General features: G+C 39.8%; 1 protein-coding gene across 2 annotated transcripts in view; it reads left to right on the plus strand.

Moving 5' to 3' along the window:
• The window catches only part of LOC127436277 (kinesin-like protein KIF15-A), a 109,891-nt gene that overhangs the window by 59,430 nt on the left and 27,033 nt on the right, over positions 1–23,428 (plus strand). For both annotated transcript variants that reach the window (XM_051690336.1, XM_051690337.1), the window contains exons 23-28: positions 2,191–2,356; positions 3,142–3,292; positions 3,459–3,544; positions 17,961–18,039; positions 19,944–20,030; positions 20,191–20,295. In XM_051690336.1, the coding sequence (XP_051546296.1) occupies positions 2,191–2,356; positions 3,142–3,292; positions 3,459–3,544; positions 17,961–18,039; positions 19,944–20,030; positions 20,191–20,295 (674 nt within the window). The remainder of the gene's footprint in view (positions 1–2,190; positions 2,357–3,141; positions 3,293–3,458; positions 3,545–17,960; positions 18,040–19,943; positions 20,031–20,190; positions 20,296–23,428) is intronic.

Consider the following 23,428-nt stretch of genomic DNA (forward strand, 5'->3'; position numbering starts at 1 on the left):
TTTAAACAAAGGTGAAAGTCAAAATTCTGTATTGTAATTTCTGTGTGGCTAGGTCTGGAGATTTTTTTTATTTTTTTTATTATTATTATTTTTTGGGTAAATCGTACCAAGTTTGAAGGACATGAAACTTTTAAGCTGTAAACATCATAATCCAAGATGGCTGCCACTGTAATGGTCGGAGTCCATTTGAAACATCAGGAGTAGGGTAATCAGATGCAAAAATATTTATGTTTCTTGGACAAATGGTTAAAAAGAAAACTACATTTTTGAACTGGTGGTGGCACTATAGGGTGTGTCCTAGAGACCCCAAATTTGGCATGGAGGGCATCCATGCTGAACCCTATCAGTGTGCCAAATTTCATCATTTTACTATGTACGGTTCTATAGGCTTCCATAGACTTCCTTTGGGGAGGAAGAATAATAATAAAACTAACGGATACAATCAGTAGTAATTATATTTAAACAATATTGCACATCTGTGATACTCTGGTACACAGCACTTTTTTAACAAAAAGAACTCCATTGTTTTATTTGTATTGTGCTGTGAGATTCTGTTTTAAAAGCATTGCATTTGAAAAAAATAATACAATATTACTGTATGTAAAAATCTGTATTGATCTATTTTCATTTGTTTTAATGAATTAATTTATTGATGACAAAATTGAAATAAACTGTTGATTATGGTAACAAAAACAAAGGTTACATATCGGTGAGTACCGAAAAAGTATTGGTACTCTAACTCGTTCTCAGAAAAAAGGTATAGGGACATCCCTATTTATAGTATTTTTTTTTTAAATCACACATGGATAACACTGGAATAAATCACACAAGCATTTTTGAACCTTTGAAGCTGGGCTGAATAAATAATCACTGTTATTGCACTCCTGGCATAGGCCAGACCCTCAGTCACTTCTCAGATGTCAAATATACATTTATTTTAATCAAAGAACTAAATACTTAAACTATTAATTATATGATCACATCTATTGAAAAGGATATAATGAATGTTTCTATGCCCAGTCTTATTTTTTTGAACGGAGTGCTCTAAAATCAAACAGAAACATAGAGGCGGCAACAGACAGCCACAGTCACACCGTATCCTAAACTGACAGCAAACGTCACGCGATAAAAGGTATATTTTCTATGGTAATCAGAGTTGTTGTCCTAGCCAGCAGTGAAGAGCGATGGTACATTCTATCGATTGCTCGTTTTTTATTTTTGTTATCGCGCAGGTAACTCCATCCACTGTGAACTGGCACCGGTCCAAAAACTTTCCCAAAAAATAAGGCTGTGCACAGAAATGCATAAATTCTTCGACTGCAAACACTTCAGACATGTTTCATAAGTTCTGTTCTTTGTTTTGTGTGCAGCTATGTTGAGTTCTTTTTACACTATTGCTGTGGCAGACCTGTTTTTAGATAAACAAAACAGGTTTTTGCTTGAAATCCCCAATGTTGCGAGGGGGCTCCCTGAACTGTTGCTCTTGTGTCCTATCATGAACGTGCACAGGAGATCAATGCTCAGTGAACATTTTTACTAAATAATACATTAGATTTCGGTTTGTTTCTCACTAAACCTTATCGTATTCTTTTATATCATGAGTCTCATACAATAATTTATTAGACTTCTGAATTATACTTTTGTGTTCTTTTGAAGCTTGAAGAGGTGTTCACCATGAACTGCCATTGCATGACATCACTGAGCACAATTTTTTTCACAATTTCTCACTTTGTGTTGAGAAAAAGAAAGTCAGTCATATAGGGTTATACCAACACAGGGGTGAGTAAACAATTACTGAATTTAAATTTTTGGGTGAACTAATCCTTTAACATACAGTAGGTCAAACACAACTCACTTCTTCACACTGTAAAAAACAATCAATTGTTTTGATTATCATGGTTTTAAACATGTCATAATTTGTATTTATATGATGGATTTTCATAAGTTAATATTGAAAGTCTGGGCAGGGACAAGGCTAAAACAGTCAAATCTATACATAAAGGCATTGATTGTTGAGTGCATAAAGAATCCACACTCCACTTTTTTGGTTGAAGAACTACAAGCATGAATTGAGAATTTGGATATCCTACTCATTTGGCGTACTGCTTTTTGCATACTGTGTAGCAGGGAAGTACTCCTATTTGGATGCCGAGTATGAATCAAACAGTGATTTCTGCATTGTCTCTGCAGTGGTGCGGGTGGAGGTGCGAGATCTGCGTGTGGTGCTGCAGTCTTCTGATAGAGAGCTGGATGCGGTGCGGACTGAACTACAGCAGCAGAAATCGGAGCACGAGAGGGAAAACGCACACCTGTCTAACAGCCTGATCAGCACACAACTGCAGCTGGACACTGTCAAGTACACACTCACTCACACACCACATGCAGTAGCAGTCAAACATTTGGACACCTACTCGTTCTTTATTATCACCATTCCACTATGAGATAACACAAATGGTAGTATGAGAATTATATAGTGACCAAACAAATGTTAAACAAATCAAAACTAGCTTCTTCAAAAACGCCACCCTTTTGTGTGGATTCCAGCTCTGCACACTTTATCATTCTTACATACAACTTCTTGAGGTGCATCCTGAGATGCTTTTTAAGCAGTTTTTGGTTTTTTTGATTTTTTCCCCTTTTTCTCCCAATTTGGAATGCCCAATTCCCAATGTGCTTTTTAAGTCCGCGTGGTCGCGTAGTGATTCGCCTCAGTCCGGGTGGCGGGGGACGAATCGTAGTTGCCTCCACGTCTGAGACCGTCAACCTGCGCATCTTATCACGTGGCTCGTTGAGCGCGTTACCACAGAGACATAGCGCATGTGGAGGCTTCACACCATCCACCGCGGCAACCACGCTTAACTCACCACGCGCCCCACCGAGAGCAAACCACATTATAGCGACCACGAGGAGTTTTACCCCATGTGACTCTACCCACCCTAGCAACCGGGCCAATTTGGTTGCTTAGGAGACCTGGCTGGAGTCACTCAGCACACCCTGGGATTCGAACTAGCTTTTTTAGCAGTATTAAAAGTGTTCACATGTACGCTGGACACTTGTTGGCTGAAACTCCTCTCTCAGACTCCTCCTCTGTCGCTCTCAGGTTAGAATGATATAACATGTCTGTCTGTCTGTGTGTGTCAGGTTGGAGTGGGAGCAGATGTTGGAGAAGCAGCGTGTTCTTCAGGACGCGTTTGATACGCTGCAGGCTGAGTTTCAGTTTGAGTTGGATCAACACAGACAGCAGATGGAGCTCAAGAGCAGAGAGTGTTCAGAACATCAAACACTCATTAACGTCAGTCCAACTCACTGGCATTCATTCATTCTCTCACTCACATTCGTTTAGAGATACTTGTGTTGAATAATTTATGTGGTTATTGTGTGGTTGAATTTCTAGCTGTTATAAAAGTATTGAATGTGTGGTGTGTGATATGGAATGTATGTTTTGGTTGTGTTGGTAGGAGTTGCAGCAGACTCTGCAGGCAGAGAAAAAGCAGAACATCAGTGTGAGATCTCAGCTGACTGCTCACAGAGAGAGTGTGTCCAAGTAAGTGACACACACACACACCTCAAATCCACTTAAATGTGCTGTAAGCATTATTTATCCATTTATTTAATTTACTTTTATTGTCAAAAGACGGAGGTGCATTTTGCCTGTCAATCATTTTCCATGTTTTCAGGGAAGCCCATATACACCGATGAGCCAAAACATTATGACCACTCCCAGGTGAAGCAAATAACATTGATCATCTAACAAGGCCACAGGTCAAGGTCTGGGTAGATTAGATGGTACACCCCTTCCCCAATGGCAGTGACCTCTTTCAGCAGGATAATGCGCCCTGCCACACTGCACAATGGTTTGCGGAACCAGTCCCACAACGGGAATGGTTTGCGGAACATGATGAAGAGTTCAGTGTGTTGCCTTGGCCTCCAAATTCCCCAGATCTCAATCCGATTGAGCATCTGTGGGATGTGCTGGACCAACAAGTCCAATCCACTGCAGCTCCACCTTGCAACTTACAGGACTTGAAGGATCTGCTGCTAATGTCTTGGTGCCAGATACCACAGGACACCTTCAAGGGTCTTGTAGAGTCCATGCCTCAGCAGGTCGGCGCTGTTTTGGCAGCATGCAGAGGACCAACAGCATATTAGGCATGTGGTCATAATGTTTTGGCTCATCAGTGTATGCTGAGTGTGTGGTAGTTGAAACAATGATCCAAGTTTAACCTTCCTGTAATGTTCGAGTCATTTTGACCCTTTTAAGAGTGGTAGAAAAACGAATCTTAATCTTGTATTTGGTGAAAATGCTTTGAATTATTCACAACAATGATTAAATAGGTTTAAAAAAAGTCATACGTGTTTATATTTATACAGTGGTAGAGTGTTTTAGGGTGATTACTCGGCCATTACTATGGTGTTGCTAGGTGATTGCAAGAGAATTGCTTAATGGCTGCAAGATGGTTGCTTACTGGTTCAAAAGAGACCATCTACAAATGATAATGATATCTTGATCTCTAAGGGTACGTTTACACGACAACGAGGTACTAAAAACGGAAAAGTTTTCCTTTGCGTTTTTGAAAAGTTTCGCGTACAGACGACAACGCTGTCAAAACCATCCCTGTTCACACGGATCCGTGAAAACGACTAAAAACACTGTATTATGCATGCCAGGCCAGTAGTTGTCGATGTCACTTTGTAAAGAAACACTACACACCTGCGCACATAAGCATTCTTCCACAGAGTGGTGAATAAAAACAATGAAGATGGCGAAAGCATCGAGCAATTTTGTCTGGATGGGCGATGAGGTTGCTTTATTACTACAATTACTTTGCTGGAGAAGCGTCAATAAACTCAATCTTGAGCAGCACAAACACTGTCCAGTAGTCCGCCATTGTAGTTTTGAATGTCTCGCGCACATGCCTATAGACTGAACTCTCAAGATTATTCAATAAACTCTGCTCATTTTTACCATCACTTTGTCTCCTGCCTCCTTCTGTATTCCCCCTGCTGACTCTTGGGCTGGTAGGAGAGTAAGTTAACATAACAAGCTGTTGATATATGGATATCTTCTGACGGAGAGAGAGGTCTTGTGTACACTGGATCTAACATGCATTTTCACTGCCTCATGTTTTTATATTCTAAGCATATTGAATACTGTACATGGCATCACATCTCTGTATATAGGCTGTATACATAAGCAGTGGGTGAATGAATTGCAGGGTAAAGGTACATAAAATAACATTTAAAATACAAATACATTTTTCCCATCTGAATCCATACATTAATTTCAAGATTTTCAAATTGCAGGTTCTGCCTATTGTACAATGTTCACACTCCATACAAAACACTCCAAATGAATAAATTGTTGATTATTGTTATTTGCACAGACACCAGTATTCATATTGATAATTATACATCTCAAATTGATGCCTATCAATCCATCATTCTTTATATAACACGTAATACGCGTGCACATGACGACATTGTTTTCACAAATTAGGGTTTTTGTATGTTTGCATGGAGACGATAACGGCATCGTTTTCAAAAACTTGCACTTTGAAACCCATTTTCAAACGTTTGCGTTTTCAGGCCCCAAAACGCCGTTGTTGTGTAAACGAACAGCCAAAACGCATAAAAGGTTTTCCATTTTTAGTTGAAAACGTTGTCGTGTAAACGGCCCCTAAATATAAACTCAGCAAAAAAGAAATGTCCTCTCACTTTCAACTGCTTTTATTTTCAGCAAACTTAATATGTGTATATATTTGTATGAACATAAAAAGATTCAACAACTAAGACATAAACTGAACAAGTTTCACAGACATGTGACTAACAGAAATGGAATAATATGTCCCTGAACAAAGGGGGCGTCAAAATCAAAAGTAACAGTCAGTATCTGGTATGGCCACCAGCTGCATTAAGTACTGCAGTGCATCTGCTCCTCATAGACTGCACCAGATTTGCCAGTTCTTGCTGTGAGATGTTACCCCACTGTTGGGCCTCATGTATTCAGATAGAAGACAAAGGCAGGCCTAACAGTCATAAAAAACATTCCTCAAGCCCCCTCCTTCTAAGTCATAAATCTTACTGATAAAATCGCGCCAAAATCAAACAAAGGGAGTCCTAAACAGACTACAGATCCATGAAGCCTTGCCCACTAAAGGATCGAGCACTCAACTCCTATTGGATGAGGCACACAACAGAACGTCCCTCGAACATGACATCATCCGGACTTCAAATAATTCTGAAAATGCTTCCAAAGTTGCTTCCGGCTACTTCGTTCACCGAATACGGACGTAGCTTTTTGCTGCTCTCCGGTGTAACCTCGTGGCATAAGGAAGTAATGTCCGACTTGAAACTGTAGCCATACAATCTCCATCTCGCTGGACGAGTTGAGATTACTCTGTGTTCAACCGAACACTCTAACGGATCCGAAGGAGACCGCCGAGCAATTCGCATCTTCATCCATTGGCCTACAGAAGTGAAGAGATTAAAGATTTCTCTTCCATCTTCAATCAAGTCGACATTTCTGAGTTCTCCGCCAGCCCGCCGAGAATCAACAGCCATACCGCCCTCTGAGAATCAACAGCCGTACCGGCTGCCGACAGCGCGAGGAAACGGCTCTCGTCATCACACGAGCCTCAAGAAACCGGGTCAGAGTTAAAGGACGGAGGAAAACACATTCTACCTGTGTCCTCATGCGATTCAAGTAAGAGGTTTACGTCTGGGCAGAGATAGAATATTATAGCGTGTTATTCTTGTGTTTCAAGGTTTTTGCTTGTACAGTTTACGGACCGCCATGTCCGCTCATTATTAATACTCAGGGTATTAATTATCACAAATTTGTTTTGCTGTATTGTAGTCCAACCAAATTGGACTGTTGTGCATTTTCGCCATCGCGGGTGAGACAGCAACTGAGTTCATCCATTAAAGAGTCAAATAACAAGGGACTTTTACGAGCCCCGCTCGTAAAACCGCGTCTCCGAGTGATGAACACGGCTGCTTCATCTCCAGCTATCACGAAATCAGCTTTCGGGCTGTCACTTAATCATCTCTCTCTCTCTCACTAACCACACTGACACACACACACACACTGTCACACACACACCTTATGTGTTATAGGATTATCTTTATTTCCATATCTAATCATGTCACTGTTTAGTTTGTAGTTGTAAGTCGGAAGTTTATTGACTGCATTGTATTAATTATTAATTGATATTACTGCATAAATAAACTTTGTTTATATTACAAAGAGAAGTGTTTTGGTTTGTTTTGCATACGCCCGTGTCGTGCTGACGGGATGTCAGTGCTCGGATTCAAACCTTCATTCATTGTTTTTTTTATTCGAAAATCGATATTCTTCGGATGTCGATTTTCCTAAGAAAACAATCTAATATTGAGACTGTTTTAATATTCGGTTATTAGTCCCTGATTTCAGGGTGGTGCCCCGTCAATGTTAATCCTTATTAATATTCTATTGATTTTTGACAATTGATAATTATCTTTGATTGAATTAGAATGATCAATAAGCTAGTGTTAATTTTAATGTTTCATCGATGTTAACAATTGATAAGTGTTGATTTTAAAGGATTAAAAAAAAAGCTAACATTGATTCTCATCAATGTTCTATTGATTTTAATAATTAATAATTATCTTTGATAATTATTAATTATTGCTAATAACCAAACTTGCTCCTAAACGTAGCACACTACATTTACTGGAGTCCTATATGAGGTTTTAATGAGTTAGATCCAATTAATTAATTTAAATATTGATTAATAACTACAGAAATAATTATTAATTATTTCTGATAGTAACACTGATCTAAACAACCAGTAAAGCCCTACACCACTCTTCCACCAAGGCACATGCAAGTTCCCGGACATTTCTGGGGGGAATGGCCCTAGCCCTCACCCTCCGATCCAACAGGTCCCAGACGTGCTCAATGGGATTGAGATCCGGCTCTTCACTGGCCATGTCAGAACACTGACATTCCTGTCTTGCAGGAAATCATGCACAGAACGAGCAGTATGGCTGGTGGCATTGTCATGTTGGAGGGTCATGTCAGGATGAGCCTGCAGGAAGGATAAAGGGAGGAGGATGTCTTCCCTGTAATGCACAGCGTTGAGATTGCCTGCAATGACAACAAGCTCAGTCCGGTGATGCTGTGATACACTGCCCCAGACCATGACGGACCCTCCACCTCCAAATTGATCCCGCTCCAGAGTGCAGGCCTCGGTGTAACGCGCATTCCTTCAACAATAAACTGTCCGAGTCTGACCATCACCCCTGGTGAGACAAAACAGCGACTCGTCAGTGAAGAGCATTTTTTGCCAGTCCCGTCTGGTCCAGCGAAAGTGGGTTTGTGCCATTTATAGGCGACATTGTTGACGGTGATGTCTGGTAAGGACCTGCCTTACAACAGGCCTACAAGCCCGCAGTCCAGCCTCTCTCAGCTTATTGCGGACAGTCTGAGCACTGATGGATTGTGCATTCCTGGTGTAACTCGGGCAGTTGTTGTTGCCATCGTGTTCCTGTCCCGCAGGTGTGATATTCGGATGTACCGATTCTGTGCAGGTGTTGTTACACGTGGTCTGCCACTGCGAGGAGGATCAGCTGTCCTTCCTGTCTCCCTGTAGCGCTGTCTTGGGCGTCTCACAGTACGAACATTGCACCTTATTGCCCTGGCCACATCTGTAGTCCTCATGCCTCCATGCAGCATGCCTAAGGCACGTTCACGCAGACGAGCAGGGTCCCTGGACATCTTTTTTTGGTGTTTTTTCAGAGTTAGAAGGAAGGTCTCTTTAGTGTCCTAAGTTTTTATAGCTGTTACCTTAATTGCCTACTGTCTGTTAGCTGTTAGTGTCTTAATGACCGTTCCACAGGTGCATGTTCATTAATTGTTTATGGTTCATTGAACAAGCCAGGAAAACATTGTTTAAACCCTTTACAATAAAGATTTGTAAAGTTATTTGAATTTTACAAAATTATCTTTAAAATACAGTGTCCTGAAAATGGGACATTTCTGTTTTTGCTGAGTTTATGTGTGGGGACCTTTTCAATGAAAGTTTATGGTATTTTTTGCTAATTTTTCATCCACTAGTTAGACATTTGATCATTATTCTGTATTTAGCCCCCTTTCCCACATGCAGTCCTTGTACTTTACCCTTAGTAACTTTCTAGATGAAACCTCTTAAGATGAACTGCACACCTGAGGAGACTTTTCCCTCTTGCATTTGCATGCACAAAAGTAACCATCATAGTGATGTCATCTAGTATCGACCATTTTCTTCTGACGTTGTTTGCACACACGATTCAATTGCAACAACAAAATCAGCGACACTGACGGAGGAAGCCAAGATTGGAGTTGCACTTTTGTTAGGGCTGTTTTACACAAACTGTGGTTGAATCTGAAAACGTAGGCAGCTGCCTAATGAGTTAATGGCTTAAGCAACAGCATTTTTGAATGAATTAATCTCTTAAAGAAACTGGTCTCAGGACAGTTTGAAAAGCACCTTACAGTGTTTCTCCTAAGATTTTTTTCTGCAGCGGTACTGTTGTGCGTGCATCCATGAGCCTGGAATGCCGGACCTTATGCACGTCAGTAGAGGAATAGCTTAAAACAGGGGTATCAGACTTAATTTCAGCCTGGGCCACATCAGTGTTATGTGTGCCCTCAATGGGCTGGTTGAAAATGTGGCTACATAACCTACTTTGTTAGCACCCATGCAATTACTATTGCATATTTTGTGCATTGAGATGCACATTTGACAGTAAAGCACTGATTTTGAGGTTGGGATGCAGATGTAAATTATGATATTAACAACAGTAACATCTGTGGGAAAAAAAATTAACAGTACATTTTTATTGGGCTAAATTGAAATATTCTGACAGTCTGACTAAGTTGGGTCTCCTTTACAGATTTCCTTTCATCAGGCCCCTACCAAGGTTTTAATAGTTTAAAAAATGTGTTAAGTTTTAATTTCTATTTCATTGTCAATTTGTCACTCCAATTTAGTTTAGTTTTAGTTTTGTTTGTCAGTTCAAATCAAATAAAATCCCTTTGTCACTCAACCATATACACAAGTGCAACAGTGGGTGAAAGTCTTGGGTGTGGTTCCAAGCAACATAGCAGTATGACAATTACAATAAACATCTGATTTACACATAACACAGTTTACACATCTGTTATACAACACAATATACACCTAATAATATACAGTATACACAAAATAAGAAGACCATATACAATAAAAATACACTGTGAAATAAGTATGAAGTGTTGTGTTGACATTCAGCTGTCGGTTGATAGTCAGTTGCCAGTGTTATTAAGAGAAGAATAAAATGTGAGTCCAGTCTGAGGCTAATAAAGTGCGGTGCTGATGTATGTATCGTGATTGATCAAGAGTTCAAAAGTCTGATCGCTTGGGGGAAAAAGCTGTCATGAAGTCGGCTGGTGCGGGTCCTGGTGCTGCGATACCTCCTGCCTGATGGTAGCAGTGAGAGCAGCCCATGTGGCTGGAGTCTCTGGTGATCCTCCGAGCTTTTTTCACACACTGCCTGGTATAGATGTCCTGGAGGGAGGAAAGCTCACCTCCGATCCGATGATGTGTTTGGCAGTTCGCACCACCCTTTGCAGGGCTTTGCGGTTGAGGGCGGTGCTATTGCTATACCAGGCAGTGATGCAGCCAGTCAGGATGCTCTCTGCAGTGCTGGTGTAGAACCGTGTGTGGATGTGGTGGTTCATTCCAAACTTCCTCAGCCATCTCAGGAAGAAGAGGCGCTGGTGAGCCTTCTTGACAACGGCCTCAGTGTGGACGGACCATGTGAGTTCCTCGGTGATGTGTACACCGAGGAACTTGAAGCTGCTGACTCTCTCCACCGGTGCTCCATTGATGGTGATGGGGCTGTGTTCTCTGTCTTTCTCCTGAAGTCCACCACAAGCTCCTTGGTCTTGCTGACGTTGAGGGAGAGGTTGTGCTCCTGACACCAGCATGTCAGAGTGTGCACCACCTCTCTGTAGGCTGTTTCATCATTGTCAGTGATCAGACCTACCACCATTGTATCATCAGCAAACTTAATGATGGCATTGGAGCTATGTGTTGCCACACAGTCATGTGTGTACAGAGAAAACAGGAGTGGGCTGAGAACACAGCCCTGTGGGACTCCAGTGTTGAGGGTCAGTGATGAGATGTTTCACTGCCCATTCTGACCACCTGGTGTCTGCTTGACAGGAAGTCCAGGATCCAGCTGCACAGTGAGCTGTTTAAGCCTAGAGCCTGGAGTTTCACATCAAGCTTGGAGGGCACTATTGTGTTGAATGCTGAGCTGTAGTCTACAAACATTTTCACATATATGTTCCTTTTTTCCAGGTGGGAGAGAGCAGTGTGTAGTGTAGATGCAATGGTATCATAAGTGGAGCGATTGTTGCGGTATGCAAACTGCAGTGAGTCCAGTGAGGCGGGCAGCACAGAGCAGATGTAATCTCTGATTAGTCTCTTAAAGCATTTGCTGATGATGGTGGTCAGAGCAACAGAACGCCAGACATTTAAGCAAGTGATTTTGGATTGCTTTGGTTGAGGCACAATGGTGGACGTTTTAAAGCATATGGTGGACTACAGACAAGGAGAGGGAAATGTTGAAAATGTGAAAACACCAGCCAATTGGTTTGCACACACTCTGACGCGGCCCGGAATGCCGTCTGGACCCACGGCTTTATGGATATTCACCCGTCGAAATTATTGGGTTACATCCGCTACAGAGACGGAGAATGAACTAACCTCTGTAGCTTGATGGCAAGACACTTTCTCGTTGGTGCTCTACTTAGTCTCACTCAAAGAGAGCTTACGACTAATGTACAGCATGGGGCGCTCCACACCCTCCACCTCCTGTGAGAGCACGGCCCCCAACCCCCTCTCTGATGCATCCGTCTGTAAAATAAAGGAGAGAGAGAAGTTAGGAGCATGTAAAAGCGGCCCACCACAGAGTGCAGATTTCACTCTCGTGAAAGCCTGTTGGCACGCCTCCGTCCACTGGACCGGATCTGGTGCCCCCTTTTTAGTGAGATCAGTCAAGGGGCTGGTGACAAAAGAAAAATTAGAAACAAGCCTTCTGTAATAGCCAGCCAGCCCCATGAACCTTTTTGGACTTGGGACGTGGGCAGGCCGCTATCACTGCGGTCTTATCAATCTGGGGACGTACCTGCCCATGACCCAAGTGGAAGCCCAGATACCATATTTCCACCCGCACTTTTTCGGGTTTGCCGTGAGCCCCGCCCGCCTCGGCAACCTCAGGGTGGCTCTCAGATGCTGCATATGCCTCTGCCAATCATTACTGTATATAATGATATCATCTAAGTAGGCAGTGGCATACACAGTGTGTGGCCGGAGGATCTTATCCATGAGGCGCTGGAACGTGGCGGGAGCCCCGAACAAACCAAATGGAAGAGTGACGAATTGGTGTAATCCGAACTGTATGGAAAAGGGCGTTTGTTTTCTTGGGATAATGGGGTTAAGGGGATCTGCCAATATCCCTTAGTAAAATCCAATGTCGAATAAAATTGAGCCGCACCCAACCTATCGAGCAGTTCGTCAATTCGGGGCTTTGGGTACGCATCAAATCTAGACACCGCTTTGACTTTTCGGTAATCAACACAGAACCGGACTGACCCGTCACTCTTAGGTACAAGAACAACCGGGCTCGCCTAATTGCTGTGCGATTCTTCTATTTCCCCCATCTCGAGCATTGCCTCTAATTTGCCCCGAATCACCTTTTTCTTGTGTTCGGTTATGTGGTATGGCCAACTACGCACTATCACTCCCAGTGGGGTCTCGATATGGTGTTGTATGAGGTTAGTCCGACCGGGAAGAGGAGAGAACACGTCCGCAAACTCTTTTTGCAACCTAGCCACCTCTGTGAGATGGAAACTAGGCTATATAGTAGTCAATTTCTCTGTATCACCTGGAAGTAGATTAACAAAATCATTAATATGGAAGATGAATAATTCTCTCTTAGAGCTAGCTCCCTTTAAACAGGAAGTCTCTAACTTAATAAAAATGAATTGGATCACAGCAAAAAAAAAAAAAAAAAGAAAATTAGTTTTGCCAAAACTGGGAGGTACTCAAGTATGAAAATGGTAAATATTTAAGAAAAACTGGTTGTGATCTAGCTAAGAAGAGAGAAGGAAGATAATGTAGTGTCCCATCTTTCTTATCTTTTGACCCAAAGATGATGAAATGAGACAATATATTAAATTACGAGTTAAATATATGAGTTAAATCAGATATACCTTTTAAGAGCTAAAGGTACCTTTATTAGATCCAGGGGGAAGTGGATGGAAGAGGGGAAGCAAAATTCATTAAAAAAAAACAATTTTGTTAGAAAATTTAATGCCACATGCTCCACTATTGAACATCTGAATATTAACGACCTTGAGACAAGTGATGCTTAGAAGATATCCTCATTCCGTACTGAATTCTATAGCAATCTTTATAAATTTAGATAGAGGAAGCATTTCCTGGGTTCAGTTAATTGTAAGCGTATCTCAGAGGTTGAGAGGAAGATGTGTGATTGTATCTCCCTAGAGGAAGTCACAAAATGTATCTCCAAATTGAAAAATAGTAAGTCACATGGAAGTGATGGAATTACTTCTGAATTCTCTAAATTGTTTTCCAAACAGCTGGCACCCTTTTTGCTCCAGGTGTTCTTAGAATGTGTGCACAATAAGGTTCTACACCAACAATGACACAGGGCATCATAATGTTAATACCAAAAGCTAATAAAGATTTGGATGTGTTAGAGAACTGACGACCTGTAAGTCTGCTTAATGATGATAAAATGTTTGCCTGACAATATTGATGAAACACAAAATGGTTTTATGAGAGAGACATATTGCCAGTAATATCCATTTGGTGCTGGACATTTTGGACTATAGTGAAATTATAGATAGTGATGCCTACATATTGTTTTTATATTTTTACAAGACCTTTGATTCGTTAGAGCACACATTTATGCTGAAGGCAATTGAAAAATGTGGTTTTGGCAAATATTTTTGCAGTGCTATCAACACTTTATATAAAAATGCTAGTAACGGTAACAAACTTAAATATGGAACTTCCGCAAGATTTGATTTATCTCGTGGGATTGGACAAGGCTGTCCAGTCTCCTCCTACCTCTTCCTGATTGCTTCCCAACTTCTTGCCACTTCTCTATTAGAGAGTAGATTAGAGTGTATATTGATTGCAAATCATCATATTTTAATAAGTCAATTGGCAGAAGACACAACCATCTTTCTTAAACATTTGTCACAAATTTCTGTTGCTATAGATTTAATTGAAACATTTTCCAAAGCTTCAGGGCTTTATCTAAATATAAACAAATGTCAGCTGATGGTTGTGAAAAACAATGCTGTGACCAGTATATGCCAAATTCCAGTAAAGAGTGATGTGACCTACTTAGGTGTAAAAAAACAAATAGTTAAAGATGAATATACCAGATATTCTTTAAATCTAAGTCCAATTATTGAAAAAAACTCAGGTTACAGAGCGACTTATCTCTAAGAGGAAAATTCTATTAACAAAGGCAGAAGGCATATCTAGGCTAACATATGCGGCTCTATCTCTACACATTGATAACATAATGACCATAAGATACTGTTTAATTGTATCTGGAAGAATAGAAATTATTACATTAAGAAATCTATCATAATGAATACAAATGCTTGTGGTATGAATGTCCTTGACTTTACTACATTGAACAACACGTTTAAAATTAATTGGCTAAAACATTATTTTAGTACCCCATCCTCTTTTTGGAATGTTATCCCACACTTTGACTTTCAATTGGGTGGTGTAAATTTTCTTCTAATGTGTAATTATAATAACAGTAAAATTCCTATTAAGTTATCAAATTTTCATAAACGGATGCTTTTAGCCTGAACTTCAATCTACAGACAAATTTTTTCCCCTAAATTGTATATTATTTGGAACCACAAAGATATCTTGTATAAAAATAAATCTATATTTTTTAAAAATTGGGTAACAAATTGCATTTTATTAGTAGGTCAACTTTTTTAATTCTGAAGGATTTCTTTTGTCTTACAAGAAATTCCTGACAAAATTTAAAATACCCTTCACGCATAAAGAGTTCTCTATAGTTTTTGATGATATACCCTCAGGTGCTATCATGCTTTTAAATAGCCAATACACTAATGTTACTCTTTGTCGGAGATAGACCCTTTAAATATTCCAAGAAGAGGCTGTCACTGTCCCATGTTTGATCGCTTATTGGAATGGATTTGTTGACAGTATCCCTTGGGAAAAGGTGTGGAACTTACCGTTGAAGTATCTAACTAACAAAGTTAGAGAGATTTCTTTTAAATTATTACATAGATTTTATCTGGCTAAAAACTTTATTCAAAAAATGTAAAATTACATTGACACTGTGCTCTTTTTGTAACAATTCGTCAGAAACAGCTCTTCATTTATTTTGGATTTGCAATCACACTGTGACATTTTGGTATGAACTTTTTAGTATCATTATGACCAGCATTAAATCTGATTTTGATTTTACTTATCAGCATGTGCTATTTGGTTTTCAGAATTATGAAGACTGTAGAAAGTATTATGCAATTAATCTCATGTTTCTGCAAAGTATCACATACATAAATGCAAATGTAGTAATTCAAGACCCTGTATTCATAGTACCATAATGTGTTCCAAACACCCTAAAGCAATTAGAACTGCTTCTGCTGGCGTCTTACCACATATGTGAATGATTTATTTTTTATGTATTTATTTTTTCTCTCTTTTTATGAGTAAATGCATTTATTTATTAATCTTCCTCTTTCTTACCCCCTGGTAATTGTTACAACTAATGTTGTGTTGTCTTATTTGTATGTTGAGTTATATGTTTGTTAATGTATCTTTCAATAAAAAAATAAAAGAAATATCTACCCCGACTTTCAAGCGGCATTCCAGTCATTATTTTCAAATTGGAGGTGGAAAAATCCAGAGTTCCGAGTTGTTTGGAACACAGCATAACAACATAATAGGCAGCCAAAGATTTTTAGGCTGTATTAGGGCATTTAGCCAACACTGCAAAGTCTTAAACACAGATACGATCATTTGACACACACCTGATTTTTTTGTTGCACTTGTTTGAATTCACGTAAGACATAAGCGGCTGTTTATCTTTATTGTGTGTGTACTGGGCAGCTGCATTTCTGCCGTCACCAATAGCATTCCTCACTGTAAATGCTGTTATATGTATGTGATGTTTTGTTTGTATGTGTTTTTTCCATCTGCACGGGAGCAATATCAAAAGTGAGGGAACACTTGGTGGTGATTCCCACTCTGTTGCTAATGCAATGAGGCCAGTGCATGCAGCTCATTTTTGTTCAAGTATCGTCATATTGTGCTCCTTAAAACAACCACATCATCTTTTTCCAGAGCAGCCTGTATTTCTCGTGAGGTTACCTGTGGGTTTTTTTTTTGTATCCCGAACAATTCTTCTGGCAGTTGTGGCTGAAATCTTTCTTGGTCTACCTGACCTTGGCTTGGTATCAAGAGATCCCCGAATTTTCCACTTCTTAATAAGTGATTGAACAGTACTGACTGGCATTTTCAAGGCTTTGGATATCTTTTTATATCCTTTTCCATCTTTCTAAAGTTCCTTTACCTTGTACGCAGGTCTTTTGACAGTTCTTTTCTGCTCCCCATGGCTCAGTATCTAGCCTGCTCAGTGCATCCACGTGAGAGCTAACAAACTCATTGACTATTTATACACAGGCACTAATTGCAATTTAAAAAGCCACAGGTGTGGGAAATTAACCTTTAATTGCCATTTAAACCTGTTTGTGTCACATTGTGTGTCTGTAACAAGGCCAAACATTCAAGGGTATGTAAACTTTTGATCAGGGCCATTTAGGTGATTTCTGTCATCATTATGATTTAAAAAGGACCAAACAACTATGTGATGATAAATGGCTTCATATGATCACTATCCTTAAATAAAAGACAGTGGGTTTTTTTTTTGTTTGTTTGCATGATCAGACATATTTTCGAAATCAATGCCAAAATTTCACAATTTCTGCCAGGGTATGCAAACTTTTGAGCACAACTGTATTTTTGATTTGTCGATAAAGAACATCTGGCTTTCAATGCATTCATTTAGGTTTATTTATGAGTCGCAAACACATTAGCTGACTTTATGTAGGTAATTCAATTCGTTTGGCTATAGATAAAGGAACGGTTGTCATTTTGTTTCTTTCGTAATGTTTTCCTATTTTACCCATATAAAATTTCTTACTGGTGTTGTCATAGGACGAGTATAACTGGTAACACTGTATATACCGTGGCAATCCTATTATACGTTTAATATAATAAAAGATAATTAAAACTCATTTCATTATTGTGGCAGACGAGTGAAGCATTGATAAGACAATACAAAAAGTGGCTTTAGAAGGCAATGTATTGTTTGTTTCCATATCATTGAACATAATTCTGCCATTGGCCTACAGTCCACAGCAATACATTTTACAATTGAATTAGTTTTATATCATGAGGGCTTTTCTAAGGATGCATCTATGTACACATGCATCAGATGGATGCTTTTGAAGCATCTCACTTTGCTTGCGTCTTGTCATAAACACGGTGTTTTAGGATGCTGTGTCAAGTTAAACATAGTTTGAACCTTAGAAAATCTAAGTCTCGAGACTTCTGCATTTTTTGTTGTGTTCCATCCAGCTGTCTGCTGTCTGTAAGTATGATTTGTTTCCTGCACAACTGCAGTTGTGTTTACTGCCCCCTACCGAATTAGAATCATGAAAACAAAAAGGTGGTGCAGTATCTCAATATTGAATTACTCTGATAATTGCTGCATAGGAATATATTCATGCTTTTGTCATGCACATTTTGTGCAGAAGTTTCAATGTTGACTCAGAGTGTATGTGTTTGTGTGCGTTTCAGAGAGCTTTTGCAGTCTGTAGAAGAGAATGCCTCATTGAAAAAACAGAGCACTGACCTAACAAACAAAAATCAGCAACAGGTGTGTCCATTTACAATGTCAGTTTTATATTGAAGGTTGTGTATTTGAGTATGTTGTGCGCTTTGAGACTATGCTTGAAATATTTAGAGGGGACATATTCTATGTGTTTGTAGAATTTAATTGTTTTCCCTGAAGTCCACTTATAATGTTAGTCAAGGTTTCTTGCACTAAAAACAATATACAGTTGAAGTCAGAAGTTTACATACACTTAGGTTGAAGTCATTAAAACTCATTTTTTAACCACTCCGCAGATTTAATATTAGCAAACTATAGTTTGGCAAGTCGTTTAGGACATCTACTTTGTGCATGACACGAGTAATTTTTCCAACAACTGTTAATAGACAGATTTTCACTTTTAATTGACTATCACAATTCCAGTGGGTCAGAAGTTTACATACACTAAGTTAACTATGCCTTTAAGCAGTTTGGAAAATTCCAGAAAATGATGTCAAGCCTTTAGACAATTAGCCAAATAGCTTCTGATAGGTGGTGTACTGAATTGGAAGTGTACCTGTGGATGTATTTTAAGGCCTATCTTCAAACTCAGTGCCTCTTTGCTTGAAATTATGGGAAAGTCAAAAGAAATCAGCCAAGACCTCAAAAAAAAATAAAAAATAATAATAATAATAAATTTGTGGACCTCCACAAGTCTGGTTCTTCCTTGGGAGCAATTTCCAAATGCCTGAAGGTACCATGTTCACCTGTACAAGCAATAGTACGCAAATATAAACCCCATAGGACCATGCAGCGATCATAACGCTCAGGAAGGAGACGCATTCTGTCTCCTAGAGATGAACGTAGTTTGGTGCCAAAAGTGCAAATCAATTCCAGAACAACAGCAAAGGACCTTGTGAAGATGCTGGTGGAAACAGGTAGAGAAGTATCTATATCCACAGTAAAACGAGTCTTATATCGATATAACCTGAATGGCTGCTTAGCAAGGAAGAAGCCACTGCTCCAAAACCATCATAAAAAAGCCAGACTACAGTTTGCAAATGCACGTGGAAAATCTTACTTTTTGGAGAAATGTCCTCTGGTCTAATGAAACAAAAATCTAACTGTTTGGCCATAATGACCATCGTTATGTTTGGAGGAAAAAGAGTGAGGCTTGCAAGCCGAAGAACACCATCCCAACCGTGAAGCATGGGGGTGGCAGCATCATGTTGTGGGGGTGCTTTGCTGCAGGAGGGACTGGTGCACTTCACAAAATAGATGGCATCATGAGGAAGGAAAATTATGTAGATATATTGAAGCAAAATCTCAAGACATCAGCCATGAAGTTAAAGCTCGGTTGCAAATTGGTCTTCCAAATGGACAATAACCCCAAGCATACCTCCAAAGTTGTGGCAAAATGGCTTAAGGACAACAAAGTCAAGGTATTGGAGTGGCCATCACAAAGCCCTGACCCCAATTTGTGGGCAAAATTGAAAAAGCATTTGCGAGCAAGGAGGCCTACAGACCTGACTCGGTTACACCAGTTCTGTCTGGAGGAATGGGCCAGAATTCAAGCAACTTATTGTGAGAAGCTTGTGGAAGAGTACCCAAAATGACTGACCCAAGTTAAATAATTTAAAGGCAATGCAACCAAATACTAACAAAGTGTATGTAAACTTCTGACCCACTGGGAATGTGATGAAATAAAAGCTGAAATAAATAACTCTCTCTACTAATATTCTGACATTTCATATTCTTAAAATAAAATAGTGATCCTAAGACAGGGGATGTTTTCTACGATTAAGTGTCAAGAATTGTGAAAAACTGAGTTTAAGTGGATTTGGCTAGGTGTATGTAAACTTCTGACTTCAACTGTAGTTTGTCATGATCATTTTTTTAACCCTCTCTCTGGTCCTTGCAGACTCTTTAAGATGTATGATCTTTAGACTGTGATGTGTGTTTGCATGCAGTGTGATGAGATCAGCGCTCTACAGCAGAGTGTGTGTTTAGCCAACATGACCATCAGCAGCCTCAAGCAGAAGATTGAACAAGACAAAGTGAGATATCAGAATCAAGACACTGATCAAACAGCAGGAATGACTCTCTCAGCTGATGTTTGATTTGCATTCTTATTTGAGCTAAAGTCTAATCCCATTTCAAATGGATTGCCCAAAATCATGTTAATACCAGCTGTAAACTGTGTATGTGTGTGTGTAGGCTGTGGTGCTGGAGCTGATGCAGAAGACCAGAGATCTTCGCAGTGAGGTAGCAGAGAGAGATCAGACTGTGTGTCTGCTGCAAGGAGAGATCGATGACATCAGCGTGAGTTTTGGCTCTATTCTGCGGTTGCCCTGGAGTACACAACACAACAAAATTAGCAACAGACTTAAACCACAGTAAAACAAAATAAGCCACAACACAAACAAATTAACTGAAAAAAATATTCATAAAAATACTGTACATATTTGTCCAGGTTTTCAAACATGCCAAGGACCTCTAAATATGATGATCCCTTTTTGAAGGACCCCCTCCTAAAATATAAAAGTAGCTTTTAGACACTGCCTGGCCAAAAATAAAAGTTGCATACTCTGTTTCATTGGACTACCTTTAGCTTTGATTACGGCATTGTTTCAACAACCTTATGCAACGTCACAACATTTATTTCCGTCCAGAGTTGCATTAATTTTTGGCCGAGATCTTGTATTGATGACGGGAGAGTCAAACCACTCCGTAAAGTCTTCTCCAGCACATCCCAAAGACGTTCAATGGGGTTAAGGTCAGGACACTGTGGTGGCCAGTTCATGTGTGAAAATGATTCCTCATGCTCCCTGAACCACTCTTTCACAATTTGAGCCCAATGAATCTTGACATTGTCATCCTGGAATATGCCGTGCCGTCAGGGAAGAAAAAAATCCATTGATGGGATAACCTGGTCATTCAGTACATTCAGGTAGTCAGCTGAATTCATTTTATTGCTGCATAACATTGCTGTGCCTAGACCTGGCCAATTGAAGCAACCCCAGATCATAACACTGCCTTCAGAGGCTTGTACAGTGGGCACTATGCATGATGGGTGCATCGCACACATGACCTTTTTCCATTGCTCCACAGTCCAATCTTTATGCTCCCTTGCAAACTGAAGTCATTTTTTCCAATTAGCCTTTCTAACAAGTGGCTTTCTTGTGGCCACACAGCTGTTTATTCCCAATCTCGTAAGTTCTCGTCGCATTGTGCGTGTGGAAATGCTCTTACTTTCACTATTAAACAGCCGTGAGTTCTACTGTTGATTTTTTACGATGTAACAAAGCGTTTTAGTGATCTCCGATCATGATCATTCAAGATTATTTTACGACCACATTTCTTCCGCTAAGATGACGGTTCACCACAATCCTTCGTGGTTTTAATAATGCGTTGGACTGTTATTTACCCAATTAGAGTGATTTCAGCAATCTCCGTAGTTGTTTTCTTTGCTTGATGCAGGCCAATAATTTGCTGCTTCTGAAACACAGTAACATCTTTTCCACGACCACATGATACGTCTTCCAACATGGTTGTTTAAGAAATGAGAAGTTACACACTGCATCAGTTAGGGGTTAAAATAATTGTTGCCAGCTGAAACATATTAATCACTGCAGTAATGATCCAATCATAGGCTCTTAAGTACAGTTATGCTCAAAAGTTTGCATACCCTGGAAGAAATTGTGAAATTTTGGCATTGATTTTGAAAATATGATTGATCATGCAAAAACAAATGGTCTTTTATTTAAGGATAGTGATCATATGAAGCCATTTATTATCACATAGTTGTTTGGCTCCTTTTGAAATCATAATGATAACAGAAATCACCCAAATGGCCCTGATCAAAAGTTTACATACCCTTGAATGTTTGGCCTTGTTACAGACACACAAGGTGACCCACACAGGTTTAAATGGCAATTAAAGGTTAATTTCTCACACCTGTGGCTTTTTAAATTACAATTAATGTCTGTGTATAAATAGTCAATGAGTTTGTTAGCTCTCACGTGGATGCACTGAGCAGGCTAGATACTGAACCATGGGGAGCAGAAAATAACTGTCAAAAGACCTGTGTAACAAGGTAATGGAACTTTGGAAAAGAATATAAAAAGATATCCAAAGCCTTGAAAATGCCAGTCAGTACTGTTCAATCACTTATTAAGAAGTGGAAAATTCAGGGATCTCTTGATACCAAGCCAAGGTCAGGTAGACCAAGAAAGATTTCAGCTACAACTGCTAGAAGAATTGTTCGGGATACAAAGAAAAACCCACAGGTAACCTCAGGAGAAATACAGGCTACTCTGGAAAAAGACGGTGTGGTTGTTTCAAGGAGCACAATACGACGATACTTGAACAAAAATGAGCTGCATGTCGAGTTGCCAGAAAGATGTCTTTACTGCGCCAATGCCACAAAAAAGCCCAGTTACAATATGCCCGACAACACCTTGACACACCTCACAGCTTCTGGCACACTGTAATTTGGAGTGACGAGACCAAAATAGAGCTTTATGGTCACAATCATAAGCGCTATGTTTGGAGAGGGGTCAACAAGGCCTATAGTGAAAAGAATACCATCCCCACTGTGAAGCATGGTGGTGGCTCACTGATGTTTTGGGGGTGTTATCAGAAAATACTGGCAGAAAATTTGCATTCTTCTGCACGAAAGCTGTGCATGGGACGCTCTTGGACTTTCCAGCATGACAATGATCCTAACCACAAGGACAAGTTGACCCTCCAGTGGTTACAGCAGAAAAAGGTGAAGGTTCTGGAGTGGCCATCACAGTCTCCTGACCTTAATATCATCGAGCCACTCTGGGGAGATCTCAAACATGTGGTTCATGCAAGACGACCAAAGACTTTGCATGACCTGGAGGCATTTTGCCAAGACGAATGGGCAGCTATACCACCTGCAAGAATTTGGGGCCTCATAGACAACTATTACAAAAGACTGCACACTGTCATTGATGCTAAAGGGGGCAATACACAGTATTAAGAACTAAGGATATGCAGACTTTTGAACAGGGGTCATTTCATTTTTTTCTTTGTTGCCATGTTTTGTTTATGATTGTGCCATTCTGTTATAACCTACAGTTGAATATGAATCCCATACGAAATAAAAGAAATGTGTTTTGCCTGCTCACTCATGTGTTCTTTAAAAATGGTACATATATTACCAATTCTCCAAGGGTATGCAAACTTTTGAGCACAACTGTATCTGCTTGTTTAAACCCAAACGGTGACTTTGTTTTTGAACAGGCAGTGTATTTTCATGTTTAAAGACCAATTTGTACTGTGTGAGAAAAGTAGTAAATATAATACATTAAAGACATTTGTTATAAACATTTTGTTTGTAAAATGTATTAATTGGCTTTTATATTGTCATTATTCTGAAGCTAAAGGAAATGATTAGGATATTATCTGGAAAATATTTACTTTGTGT

Source organism: Myxocyprinus asiaticus, chromosome 46 (assembly GCF_019703515.2).
Source record: "Myxocyprinus asiaticus isolate MX2 ecotype Aquarium Trade chromosome 46, UBuf_Myxa_2, whole genome shotgun sequence".
Classification (NCBI taxonomy): Eukaryota; Metazoa; Chordata; class Actinopteri; order Cypriniformes; family Catostomidae; genus Myxocyprinus; species Myxocyprinus asiaticus.